General features: G+C 34.5%; 2 protein-coding genes across 2 annotated transcripts; one reads left to right on the top strand and one right to left on the bottom strand.

The window, feature by feature from the left end:
- The first annotated feature begins 118 nt into the window (after positions 1-118).
- Positions 119-2,135, top strand: LOC145063441 (Pentatricopeptide repeat (PPR) superfamily protein). The gene has a single exon (XM_079011048.1). It carries the CDS (start codon positions 232-234, stop codon positions 1,831-1,833), a length of 1,602 nt encoding a protein of 533 aa, XP_078867174.1. The 5' UTR covers positions 119-231; the 3' UTR covers positions 1,834-2,135.
- Positions 2,136-4,456: 2,321 nt separating this feature from the next.
- LOC145064807 (uncharacterized) lies at positions 4,457-6,220 on the bottom strand. Its single transcript, XM_079012173.1, has 2 exons — positions 6,135-6,220; positions 4,457-5,656 (listed from the first exon to the last, which is right to left on the bottom strand). The coding sequence occupies exon 2, from the start codon at positions 5,652-5,654 to the stop codon at positions 4,542-4,544; it is 1,113 nt and encodes a 370-aa protein (XP_078868299.1). The 5' UTR covers positions 5,655-5,656; positions 6,135-6,220; the 3' UTR covers positions 4,457-4,541.
- Between the last annotated feature and the right edge of the window lie 8,491 nt (positions 6,221-14,711).

The following is a 14,711-nucleotide window of genomic DNA, read 5'->3' as shown; positions in this document are numbered from 1 at the left end:
TAGAACTTTAAAGGGACCATTATTGTATATATTCTTAGCATGTGAGTGTTCTGGTGGGGTCACTCCCGGCCCCATTTCTAGAAGAGGAAATATAAACAACCCCATTGTTGCAGGTCAATGGAAATATTGATAAAGGCACAGGAAATTGGGTATCGTTCAATTGGAGTTCAGGTATGATAATATTTTGAATATAAACTAATGCAGTTCATCGAAAGATAAAGCCATAGGAAAATGGGTATACTTCAGCATTGTTCCTGTTTCCAAAGATACCACTTTTCTTCTTCCAAATTAGCATCTGATTTTTCATATTTTTCTTTGAAAGATAGAATAGTAAACCTCATACAGACATGCCAAAACTTGACCCGCTTTTACCAGATCCAGAGTCGCTTCATAACTTCAGGATTCGTACAAAATCCATCGATGGCTGGCAGATTGCTGAAGCTTTCATTGAATTTCTGTGAAATAGATTACACACTGCTGATTTTCAAATGCATTAATTTCCCAGATACATTCTGTGTAAATACTGTTATCAAGGCATATGCTTCCGGTTCTTTGCCCACCAAAGCTGTAGGATTCTATTTTGAAATGCTTGAAGAAGAAGGGGTGCTGTTTAAACCCAATAGTTTTACATTCCCATCTATGATTAGCTCCTGCACAAAAACAAAGGATTCTGTATTGGGTGAAAAATGTCATGGGCAGGCTGTAAAGGTTGGTGTTGACAGAACTTTACACGTAGAGAACGCTTTAATACATATGTACTCTGGGTGTGGATTAAATAACGTTGCATGGAAGGTGTTCGATGAAATGTCAATGAGAGACTTGGTGTCCTGGAATTCAATTGTAGATGGGTATGTTAAAGTAAATGATATGGAAGCTGCCCATAAGCTGTTTGATAAAATGCCTGAAAGAAATGTGGTATCTTGGAACGCCATGATGAAGGGGTATTTAGATGTCAAGAACCCTGGCCTTGTGCTAAAGTTGTTCAGGAAAATGGTAACAACAGATGGAAAAGGAAACGACACATCGATTGTGACTGTGCTTACTGCATGTGGCAGATCTTGTAGATCAAAAGAAGGAAGATCTGTTCATGCTGCTGTTATCCGAATGTTCATGGGTGTAACTTTGATCATTGGAACATCTCTAATCGATATGTATAGCAAATGCGGGAGACCAGATGTAGCTCATGTCATCTTCAACACAATGTTAATCAAAAACATCGTGTGTTGGAACGCAATGATTTCAGGGGAATCAATTCATGGGAAGAGCCCAAAACACGCACTCCACCTGTTCGATGAAATGCTAAAACTAGTTGACATAACTCCAGACGAAGTAACATACATCGGTGTGCTATGTGCTTGTGCACGCGAATCCTTGTTGACAGAAGGTCAAAACCACTTTCTTGAAATGACCAAAAAATTCAATATAAAGCCTTCTTTTGCACATTATTGGTGCATGGCTAATCTATATGCAAGCCATGGTTTAGTAAAAAAAGCAGTTGAATTCTTAAAAAATATGCCAGTTGATGTGGGGTTGTCACCCCAATCGTCATTATGGGCTGGCTTACTAGGATCATGTCGTTTTAATGGTGACGTGGCGATTGGAGAACAAATTGCAAAAGCTTTGATTGAAGACGATCCTTCAAATAATTCGTATCATGGTTTGCTTCTTATAATCTATGCTGTGGCTGGGCGATGGGAAGATGTGACAAAAATGAAGTGTATGATGGAGGAGAGAGGGGTTAGTGTGCCTGGATTTAGTCTTGTAGAATTGACCGAAATAGTTCATAGTCTTAAAGTGGAAGATAATATATCTATGCTCCACAAATACGGATGATACAGTGTGTGCTTTGGACTGAGATTGAGACTGATACTGATAGGACAAGATAGTTCAGTGTCTGAATGAGATCCCAAAAAGATGGAAAAAAATTGGGACTTGTATTCAATCTTTGTGTGTAAAAGACGTGAATGTCCTTCTCATCCTCATCATAAAAATAGTCTGAAAAAGGCGATTGATGTTTTTGCAGTTTGTTTTAGGTATTTTACCCCACCATTGTTTTTTGTCCCATTTTCTGTAAGTAAAAGATTAAGGAAGTTATAAGGATTTGAATACATTTTAGGAAAAATTTCCCCTTTTTATGCTCGATTTTTTTTATTGTTGCTGCCCATATAATGATACAATAGTGATACTTTACAGGACCATATATATAAATATTCACTCTATGACATGACAAACTAAAACCAATACCATAAGACCCCATAAAAGAGTTACTGTAGCATACAGTTACCACCATCTTAGTAACAAAAACTCATGAAGTTAGGAAATTTCTGATACATACATCCGTTGTGATTCAACTGAAGATCATTAAACATTAAAACTGCATGTCTGATACTTGAAAAAACAGTGATTTTTTTTTAAAAAAAAATTTAACAATGTATTTACAACAGTGCTAAAGTAAGATGCGAAAAAAAGTAAAAAATTATCATTATAATATTTAACAAATAGCAACAAACTTTTGGTTTTTTGCTTTTTCTAGCAATGTACTTTCCGATTTTCACATTTTATAGAAATGTTATTTTATTTATTTTATTTATTTATTTTATTTTTTTGGTGTCATTTTGGACCATTATGGTTAACTAATAATGAAACACCATTAACCGATTAAAACCTTCAACAAAAACCAGTTAATTGATAACCCATGGGCTATGGCTTTATTTAAAAGAATTAAATCTTTTTTTCCTTTTATAAATCATGGTATAATATTGTTAAATCATGTTATAAAGTGATTATTTATAAAAAAAAAAAAAAAAAATTCTAATGAATTTTTATTTATTTTGATTCAAGTAAAACGAAAAAAAATTTCAATTTAAAATATTGTTAAAAGTTTTCTTATAAAGTTTGACTCTTATTATTTCTTTTATTCTTTATTTTAGTCTATTATCAAATTGAAAAATATTATTTTAAATTGAAACTATTGATATCATATATAGAAATATGATTTATATTGCAAATTACATTTTAATAAGTTTAGCTAGTTTTACTATTTTAATAATTATAAATAGTAAATATCACTCATTGAATCAAAATAATAATAAAAAAAAAAAACATAAGTTACCAAAATTATTTAATAAAAAAAATAAAATAAAATAAGAAAACTCAAACACCAAAAATATAATATACTCTAATATATTGATATACTTTACACTTTTTTGAAAATTGTCAAAAAATGTTATCAAACTAAAAAAAATACAAAAAAACAAAATTAAAACCAAGTTTAGTTTTGACTAAAAAAATCAAAAATAAAATGAAAATAAAGAACTTAAAAATAATATAAAACCGAGTTTAGATTTAACAAAAAAGAGTTTAAAAAAATAAAATAATTTAATGTTCGGAGTCTAATTTAGCATGAATAGAAATTCAGAGTCTAATTTATTTATTTTTAATTATAACTTAACCCGTTTAAGATTTATTAAATTTTGAGGGTGAAATTATTATATAAAAATTGTTTCCATAAAGTTTGAATGTTCTAGATTTATGTATTGAAGAGCTTACTTATAAAAAAAATTCTAATCATTTAAACTTCTAATATTAACTACAAATATAATAAAATTTAAAAAATTTACCGGTATTCTACTATCGTTGATCACTGATTATATATATATATATATATATATATATATATATATATATATATATATATATATATATATATATATATATATATATATATATATATATAGGGTTGTGTGGTTGCAAAATCCAATTATACATTAAACTTGTTTGTAGCTAGCTTCTTGCTAGTCTTTCGTGTTAGTTTTAATATAATTATTCTGCTGCTGAATGGGCTACCAACTAATGAATAAAGTATGTTAAGTTAAGATATTTGTTTGGAGTTATAAGATACGTAGGATATTCTTGAAGTAGATCAATTCGTTATCCTCGACAAACATGTGAGTTTCATGGACTTTGAAATCAAATTTACACTTATTTTCATGAATTATTATGACATTTTACAAGTTGTTTCATACACGGATCCGGAATTTATGCGTGTTAGTATATGAAAATATTTCATTGTTACATGTGTGAATACCAAATCAGATTATGCATGATACATTCTTAGGACACCAAGTCATGTTATGTTCGTATGCCAAATTCAATTTATGTCGGATCATTTATGAGTACATCTATGGTATCGCATGATATATTAAACATTGATTTAGTTTTCATTTCATGTCGATGAATGTTTTTTTGTCTGTATAATATATGTTTTACAGTTTATTATAATATGTTAAAGATCATGACATCACAAAACTTCAGCTGATTAGTATTAGTATTGACTTGTATCTCAGGACAGGATCGTTTGTTTGTGCACATGTATCTGGTGAAGACTTTGGAATAGATCAAGAATGAGGCAAAAGAGTATAAAGTTTTTTTTTTTTAATGGAATGTATCAAGTATGTGGGTCAACAAACAGTCAACTATATGGAAATTTCACAGTAAAAAAAAAAAAAGATAAAAAGATAAAAGTGCTAATTAAGAAGTCATCACTCATCTAAGAGATTAACATTCAAACAATCATGGGGGAAATACCACATCCCTTGATAACAGAACACGCCTTGTTGACTTTCATCAGTGTCAAGGAAACAACCATTGCTAATGGATTGTGTCCAAAGGCCAGCCCATAACTCTGGTTTAATAACAACACAAGACTTCAAGTAGCTATAAAAGATTGCATATTCTTGTATTGTCTTATCTGGCAACACCCATTTCATTTCCCCAAAATCAAGTTCCATAACCTTTTTAGGTCTTGAAACCCAATGCATCACATAAAGCTTTTCATTTGAACTCACAAGTCGTGGCTTGAACATGTCAAGCTTCAGAAAACTCTTGGTTTCAAGTGACCTCCATTTGCCCTTACACTTTGAATTCAAATTGAGTCTGAGTTCACCTAAAGAGCAATGGGTGTGTAGAGTGTACATCTTCCCTTTAAAAACATGTAAATCAAGAATGGGGAGAGCGGATGAGACATGATTCCATCCCCGTTTACCTGTTATATAATACGATATTTTTGTTTTACGAGCTCTATAACCCGATAATGTTGTACGTAACACAACAAACACCCACCCAGATATTGAAGGTGAAAAGACAAGGATAGCCTTGATTCTGTCTTCATCAACACCTACATATAAAGGGTAATCAGGGAAATGGAGCTCATGACTTGTGATAGGATTCACAAGCCAGAAGTCGCGGGTTTCTGTACTGAAATAGATAAAGTAGCCACAAGTTAATCCAACACAGGTCCTGCCAGCAGAATGAGGAAGGATGGTTTTGAACCTTTTTCCTTCAAAGTCTTCAAAGCAGCAGTAGTAGTCTTCCTTATTATCAAGGAGCCCAAAGCGTATCTTCATGGGTGGTTTAGACACCATAAACATGTTCCTGTTGGATACTGCAAATGACCTCCATGACTTGCAAACTCTGCTGAACGCAAGAAAATCAACAACTCCCAGTTTCATCATAACTATAAAAAGCATATCATGGTTAACATCTGACCAAGGTGCTACATCACCCTTGTCAAAACTCTTGAGCCTCTTTTTACAAGATGATGATGCATCATCATCATGATTCTGGATTCTAGTCTCACTCCTTGTCGTGGTCATTCCTACACTTGTAAAAAGGAGAGAATCATATGCATAAAATGTAGTAAGAAAAAGTGAAAACACACACTCAAAACTATAACTTTCATGAGAAGAGAAACTCACAAAACAGAACACAACAGTTTATTCTGAAAACTAAATTGCAATTTTACTAACTTTAAAGTGAAATACAAGTTTGATTAACCAAAATCAAGTGATTAGAACACCTTGAATGAATTAAGTTCAAAAACTGATGTCTTTTCCGATTTGGTAAGACCAAATTAGGGCAAAACAGTCTACGACAGATAGATCAAATTTGTAGAGTGAAATCATATTTTGCATTAGATTTGGTAGCTTGGACTTCAAAGCAAATTAAGGTAAAAGTTTTTAGTTAAGACAACGGGCATAGAGCCATGGACAATAAAAAGTGTGAAATCAAATGGAGAAGATAACTCTAGAAGCAACGAAGAAGCAGTATTTTAAGAAGCGTGGAGGAAAATATACCTGCAAGGATGAAGATACTGCGTTGAGCGTGGAATTGTAGGGCGTAGCTGAGACTTGAGACAACGGGCGGGCGAGGAGGAAAAAAAGAGTACGGTGAAACGAGAGATTAGCTAGGTTCAAATATGAACCGAGGAAATTAGAGAAAATTGTAAATTTGGTCCTTAATGTTTGTCGGTTTCTTTAGTTCCAGCCCTTTAATTCATTAAACTGTGGTTATGGTTCTTTTAGTCTACTTTTATTGTGGATTTGGTCCCTAAAAATAACCCTCATTACATTTCATTATCACACCCCACATGCTCCTCATGTGAGGGTAAAAAGTATATTTCTGTTTTTATGAAATTAAATCTTTATCCTCGTTCTTTTTTGCTTTCTTAGACCCATTTACCTCATTGGCATTCATTACATGCACAACTCCTTTGATGACAACCCTTAGCCTTAATTTGTGACTCTTTCTCTCCAGACCAAGTCTCTCCTAGTTTCGGTAGCATGAAGCTCGATCTTTGCTTTTCAACTCCTTTGCTACACCTCCTATCTTTTCCCAACTGTTTCTCTCTCCTTATTCGAGTCTTCCTCCAAGATTCCCCATCTATCATTATCAATCAACTTCTAAGTCTTTAAGTTTATCATGTATCTTTTTAAGGACTTAATTCTCTCCAATGTGTTCATCGTCCAAGTTAATGTTAACCCTATAATCTTCCATGTCAAGCTCAACATCTTCAACATTGTTGTCCTCATCAACCATGTTATCACTTTCTTCACTGCTATCATTTTCTTAATTAGATTCTAGGTTGGTAGCATTGACAAATATTGAATTCTTCCTAATAAAAGTTAGAAAGTCTTCAAATTCTTAAACATGGTTGTACTTAATTGTCCAACAACTCCAAGCATAGTTTGTAGTAAATGAACTCTCACCCCTTATTGGCTTCCACCATCTGAATATATAATCATATTACTTGCTTACAGCCTTTTGTGTTTTGAAACGACAAACTAGCTAACCTACTCCTAAATAACATCTATGTCTCCTAAGAGACTTGAACCCATGACCTCTCATTACTTGCTTACATCCTTTGTTCTAACATTCCTTAATGCCTTTAAACATACATAAAAACATTAAAAATAGTTCTTGCCATTTGAATTAACTATTTACTCCTACTTTACATGTGTTTCATAGGTTAGACTTAAGGATTTTTTTTTCATGGTCCCACACCTTGGCATATTGTTCCCCGTGTTTACCATCTATCATTTCCTTTGCTATTATCCTAGCCCCATGGCATTGCTTTTTGATACTTCAACAAAATACTTATCGGGCTTCTTAATTATGTTCTTTAAGTAGTGATTAGCTAAGGAATTACAACCAACCTGACATCCAAAATTGTAATTTCTTGCAAAAAGGTGTGTTCAGTTATTAATTTAATTTGAAATCTACATTCATTATACTTTCATGTTGCGTACACCCTAAAAGGACATGTTTTTTCCCATTTTATTTCACACCTTGCAATTATCCATGGTTTAACATCTTTATAAACAAAATTTGGTACCAATTAGATATAGTGTAGTTAACTAAAGTCACCCTTAAAGTAAGGAGCTCGTATGACTCTCTCATATTAGGTTTCATTTTGTTCCATTAAATGTTAGGATCATGGACCTTGTACTCTACACCTAATATGTTAATGCTCTTCCTCGTGCACATCATCATCGTTATCTTCATCCTTCGCTTTATAATATGTGTTCCTTAACATGTTTTATCACATAAGATGTTAATGAATATCAATAAGATCATCATACTCTTCATTATGTACATAAGTTTTCTTTGGGCTTTTCACGTATCTTATGTGTGATATCTCTACCATTTCAAACACTGAGAATACTTTTCTCTTAGTTAGTAATCAAACAAAGACTAAATTCATTCTGGAAATGATCATTACTCACACATACCCTCTTTCATTACATTTAAACTACAAAAACTCAAATTGCATGCTTCTTGCATGCAACAACAGTGTTAAGAAATAAAACATATGAAAACTCTCTTCTTCTTACTCACAAATCTGAAATATCCATAATACTAATATAAAACTTGGATAGAGCTCTAAAAGTTAGACTATTCTTAATTTTTTTGGGGTTGATGACATAAGGAAAAGAAAGTTAAGTTCTCGTGAATTCTTGATGTATTTACCCAATTTCTTTAGGTTACACTACTATATGACGAAGATGACTTCCCTTAATTTTCAAAAGTACTCTTCCATAGAATTTTCATTACTCATTAGGGTCAAACGCAACAAACAACAACAAACGTTCATATACTATTTTTTCTATTAAAGCATTGTTCTTTGAGAAAATCCATACAAAGTATAGCATTGACTATAATCTCATTTTTTTCTTATTATAGCATTATACTTATAAAATGGACTGAGTAAGTTATTGACATTGTTGTAATCAGGTAAGCATTTTCAAAGTACAATGTTTTAATAGGAAGAAATGGAAGTAAGATGTTATAATAAACAAAGCAATGAACGTGCGCTGCTATTTCTTGCATTTAACCATAGCCATCACCAAATTATACTCTCTTTTTGATCAAACATTACATCCTTCATTACTTATAGGTTTCTCATAGTGCTTGAACTTGCGTTTCTTAGAAGTTCTACCCGCCCTTGAAAATGTTGGAACTCATGTGAAATACATTGTCTTCCACTTACTCTAAATAAAGCTCTTAACTGTTTCAAGAGGATACAGGTAAGTTAGTTCGGGTATAAGGTTATTTATGGAAATTAACATCCGGTTTGATTGACCGAATGACACCAACTGGGATTCCTTGGTGTATGGTCACTTTCTCTTATGCATGGTATGTCGAATGCTAAAAATATGAACAAGTTTTCGATCAAGAAAAAGTTTGTAGGCCTTATTGCATCATATATCAAATCAAGAACCCAAAAAGACAAAAAAAAAAATGAAAGATCAAAGTCTTCTTATAATGATTCCTTGTGAGATACACAAGATGATTTCTGCAAAACAGATTTGGCAAACCAGCCAAAATAAGGGGTTGTGTAACGGGCCAAAATAAGTTAGATTACTCCCACCAATGTTTTTTGTCCCCTTTTTTTGAATTTTATATGTAGTTAATATGATTAACAATATTGTATTATTAAAATCATAATCTATTTTGTAAGTAAAATGAGTAAGGAGATTATAATGATTTGAATTTTATTGTCTTTTCAGGTAACACCCACTTCATTTATCTAATCATGATCAATTATCTAATTATGAATTTTATTGAACCTGTTTTTTATATGAATGGGTTGAAATTGACATTCAAACGTTCAATTTCGGCCTTACTATCTTATTGGGTGCTTGATTTAATTCCTGTCATGATTACATCATTTTACATTTCAACACTGTTTTTAAAAAAAAAAAAAAAAAAAACTGTTTTTCCAGCTAACTGTTTTTAGTACAAAAAATAGCAACATCCTTACACCATTATATTGAATTTAGACACGGGATAATATAAAGGAACACTTTTGTGCCTATATCGATAAGATGATGAGATTATGTTGTTTTCGTTTTAGTTGTTTTTTTTTGTTGTATTTTAAGTTTTTAACCTTGTTTGAACTTTGAACCCGGAAAAAAGGTCTCTTTTAAATGGGAAAGCAAACTATAATGATTTAAAAATCACAGAAAATAGTCGAGTAACAATTTGATGATACGTTTTGTTTTTCTATATTATCCCCTATACAAAAAACAACCAAAAAAAAGGTAAGCACCACCACTTATGCTTAAGCAAGCACAAAAGGGTACCATTGATTCCAATGCCTTGAGGAATGAAGCATGTGATGTTCGCAGTGTTGATTATTGCCTTGATCTTTGACATAATAAACTTGGTCACAACGTCCCTTGTTAATAGATCACCATTAGTTGATAACGCAAGAGAAGAAACATGTCAGAAACTGATCATCAAACCATTAAAGAATTTAAAAGTAACAAAAGGATGCCCCTTATGCAAAAGTTACAAGATGCAAAAAGGTCTCAAAATGTTCTATATGGAAATTTGTATAGTTCCAAAATTAAAAAGAAAAAAAATAGATAAGAGTTGTAACAAGTCATTACTCATCTAAGAAGTTAACATTCAAACAATCATGGGGTAAGTAACACATCCAATCAAAATAGAGAATGCATTTTCGACTTTTATCATCATCAAGGAAGTATTTCGTAGTTCGTCTGTTGTGTCCGAGGGTCAGCCCATAACTCTAGTTTAAAAGCAGCAAAATAATTCAAGTGGCTATAAAAGATTCCATATTCTTGTATTGTCTTTTCTGGTAACACCCATTTCATTTCCCCAAAATCTAGTTCCATTACCTTTTTCGGTCTTGAAAGCTAACTTATCACATAAAGCTTTTCATTTGAACTCACAGGCTGCGGAAAAGACAAGTCCGAATTTGGAAAATTCTTGGTTTTACGTAACGTCCATTCGACCTTCCACTTTGAGTTCAAATTGAGTCTGAGTTCACCTAAAGAATCGGTGTGTAGATCATATATCTTTCCCTTGAAAACATGTAAATTAATGATGGGGATAATGGATGAGACATGGTTCCATCCTTGTTTAACAGCTATAGAAAAATACAATTTTCCTTTACGTGAACTATATGGCGATAGTTTTATATGTAACATGACAAACACCCACCCAAATATTGAAGGTGAAAAGACAAGGATAGCCTTGATTCTATCAGAAGCATTTACTTGTAACAGGTAAAAAGGGAAATGAAATTCATGCCTTATGATAGGATTCACAAGCCAGAAGTCACAGGTTTCCCTCCCAATCAAGACCAATAACCACAAGTTAATCTAACAAACTCCCTGCCATCAGAATGTGGAATGATGGTTTTAAAGCTTCTTTCTTTAAATTCTTCCAGGCAACAATAACAGTCTTCCTTATTATCACGGGGTTCGATACATATCTTCATGGGTGGTTTTGATGTCATAAACATGTTCCTGTTAGAAAGTGCAAACAACCTCCATGACTTGCAAACTCCACTGAATGCAAAAAATCAACAACTCTCAATTCCATCATAACTATAAAAAGCACATCATGGTTAACATCTGACCAAGATGCCACACCATCATGGACAAAATTCTTGAGCATCTTATTTCTAGATGATGCATTATCATCATCATCTTGATTCTGGTTTCTGGTCATACTTCTTGTCTTTGCCATTCCTACACTTGCAAAAAGAAAATAAATAGCAAATAAGATGCAAGTCTTGTAAAAAGGAGAGAATCATATGCATATAAATAGATGTTGCCCTTCTCAAAATGTTATAAGAAAAGTGAAAACACACACTCACATATGTTTAGATTACATATAGCCAGACAATACATACGTTCATATTTAATGAGCAAAGTAATTGGGTGAGATCTGAATGATGATGAAAAACCAAGTACAAACATATAAGGATGTCGTGGGCTCTTCTTAAGGTCTTACTCCTAGATACCATAGGCTCCACCACATGGTCTTATAATTAAGTGCCATGGGCTCCCCCACATGGTCTTACATCCAAGTGTCATGGGCTCTGAAACATCCCAAAAATACAAGCCAAAAATTTCGTTTTCAAAATCATTTATCAAACATAAACCTCATTACCATAGAATAAAACCGTAAAACAGGTATCTCAAAACTCATAATATCTGATAACAAATATCAGTCTCATAATAAAATCAAAGTAAACTCCCAAGCTGATCAATGGTGGTATATGCAATGCCATCAGCTCGAGCCCTTCCCTTTACTAGCTGAAGTACCTGAAACCAAAACTGAAACTGTAAGCATGAAGCTTAGTAAGCTCCCCGAAACTACCACATACCATACAAAGCATATAATGCAAATAACATAACCCTGGGACTCTTCCCAACTGCATTGGGACGAGTCCCGCCATCGGCTTACCCGACATCAGACTCCTGTCCGGCATCGGGCTCACCCCGACATCCGACCGCATCAGACATCGGGCTCACCCAGGCATCGGGCTTGCCCCGACATCGGGCTCACCCCGACACATACACAACATAACATATATCATTAACACAATAACATAATCATATAATCTGCATCGGGCTTGTCCCGACATCGAACTGAAGTCTGGAATAATAACATAAAACACATAAACTAGCATACATCAGGCTTGCCCCGAAATACATAATACATGGCATATAGACTGACGTACATTAGGCTTACCCCAAAACACATAACATATGACACATAAACATGCATGAATCACAAAGACATCAAGCATACATAACTACTTCTCGGGACCACCCCGGTATCGGACTGAAGTCCAAAAACATATAAACCGCATCGGGTTAACCCCGACATCGGGCTCACCCCGGTATACTCTACTACTTAAACGGGCCAGCATTGGTTCCTTAGACCCGTTCCTACTGGAGGGAAACTCACCTCGTAAAGCTGACTGTAGAATCTCACGGCGAGGAATATCCAGTAACTACCTCGGCGTCCCTCCGGCTATCAAAACACAATAATACATAGTCAATATCCGAAATTCCTTCCTAGGGTAAAATGACCATTTTACCCTTAATCAAAGTCAATGCTCTTGTCAAGGTCCAGTCAAGGTCAATCCCAGTCAACTCATCTCGTGCTCCACTCAGTCAATTCGTCGAGTTCTCCTACTGACTCGTCGATTTCTACCTGAAATGATCATCGGGACATTTCGACTCTACTCGTCGAGTCCCTCCTTGGACTCGTCGATTCCTTTAGCTTCCTAGTCCGAATCTTGTTGAACTCATTGAGTTGTCTCCTTCCTCTCACCGATTCAACTCTCAACTCACTAACAGGGGAAATTTGGGTTCGCGACCCGACTCGTCGAGTCAGATGAGCGACTCTTCAAGTCCTTTGCATGTCATCACCATACAGTTGATTTTAAACGATTTCGATGCATCTAAATCATAGATCTGGACTTCTAGAGCTTGCATAACACGTAAAGTTTCCAACTTTATGTGCATGCATTGAGATATGAAGCTAAAACATCAAACTAGGCTAGAAATGAAGATCTAAGGTTTGGGATAGGACCTTGGTTGAATAAAGGTGGCTACCTTGAGCTCTTGGAGCTCAAAGGTGTCCAGATCTGAAGTCCATAACCCCATGAGAGCTCCAATCTTGGGGTTATCCTTGAAATGACCCAAAAGTGACAAAAACAAGCATAGATGAAGATCTAATAAGAGAATGATCAAGTTTGAGACTTGATTACCATAAGGTGTAACAAAAGAGGTGTAGCTTCTGGATCTTCTTCTTCTACTGCTTTGAACCTTTTACCTTCTTCTTCTTTTACAAGCTCCAAAATGCACAAATTTACTTCAAATTGGCAAGAAATCACTCAAGCTCACTAATAGAGGGTTAGGGTTTCGAAGAAGGCGCTCTGGAGGTAATGGAGGCTGTGGTAGGTGTGACAACCCGAAATTTCCATTCTGTACAAACCATTTGAAGCCAATAGAAGTAGAACAATTTCAGTGAAATTCCAGACTTAGGGTATAAGTTTGGCAGTTTTTCAGGATTTACACTTAAGGAGATATTAGGAGAGTGGATGCACTAGGGTTTTGTGCAACACTGTTATTCCAATACTCTAGGATAGTAGAGTTCATTCCAGGAATAAAAATATTTTCTGCCAAAAATCCCAGGGCTATATATAGAAAACTGAACCATATTCGTTCATTAGTTACATTTCCATTTAGAGAAAAGCCGAATTCTCTCTCACGGATCTTCGGGTTTTTATCCCAAATTGTGAGTACTTCGATCTAGTTATATAATATAGCTTAGATTGTAGTTTATAACATCAAAATGATGCCAAAACCCCAAGATTTGGGAGTTTACCGCCCAAGAACACTTGGGGAGTAAACTCCATTTTAAGGGCCAAAAGTGTCCCAATGCCCCTTAAAGCCTTAGAACTCAACATAGGAACTACCATTGCATGTTTAGGACACAAAAACAATTAGGAATCAATGGTGAAAGTGAGTTCACGGCCAAGGAAGTTCTTGGGCCGTGAACTCCATTTTTGGTTGCCAAAATGCCTTAAAAACCTTCCTTAAGCCAAGAGACAAATTAGGACAAGTACCCTAGTGTGTTTGGGGCTAGCAAACACCATTAAAACACCAAGAAAAGGGTGTTCACGGCCCAAGATGTTCCAGGTCCGTGAACTCCAACAAATGGTGCTAAATGATGCCATAAATCCTCCTAAAGCCTTGGACAATTGCCTTAATTCATTCCTTGATAATTTAGGGACTTGAAAGCACCATAAACCTTCCCCCAAAGGAGATTACGGCCGTAATCTCCATGGGATAGGGTCCCATGGCCGTAAACCCCTATAAAGGGGGCAAATGTCACCCAAACACTTGATTAAGCCTTGAAACAATTCACCAAACTAGTTGTATAAATGATAGGCTTCATTTAGAGACCTTGTTGAGAGTTTACGGCCAGGAGTTTACTTCCCTGGGCCGTAAACTCCAAAACATATGGTCATTTGACCATAAACTCTCATTAGAGGCATTGCACTCCTTTGTTGCAACCCATTTGCCTCCTAGCACTTGACC

Source organism: Lactuca serriola, chromosome 7 (assembly GCF_051521515.1).
Source record: "Lactuca serriola cultivar US96UC23 chromosome 7, Lser_US96UC23_V15, whole genome shotgun sequence".
Classification (NCBI taxonomy): Eukaryota; Viridiplantae; Streptophyta; class Magnoliopsida; order Asterales; family Asteraceae; genus Lactuca; species Lactuca serriola.
Note: the sequence above shows the minus strand (reverse complement) of the source record. Positions and strands in the feature narration are given on the sequence as shown.

What these genes read in the sequence shown, in the direction of transcription:
- LOC145063441 (XM_079011048.1), top strand. Translation starts at nt 232, where the DNA reads ATGGGTATACTTCAGCATTGTTCCTGTTTCCAAAGATACCACTTTTCT.
- LOC145064807 (XM_079012173.1), bottom strand. Translation starts at nt 5,654, where the DNA reads ATGACCACGACAAGGAGTGAGACTAGAATCCAGAATCATGATGATGAT.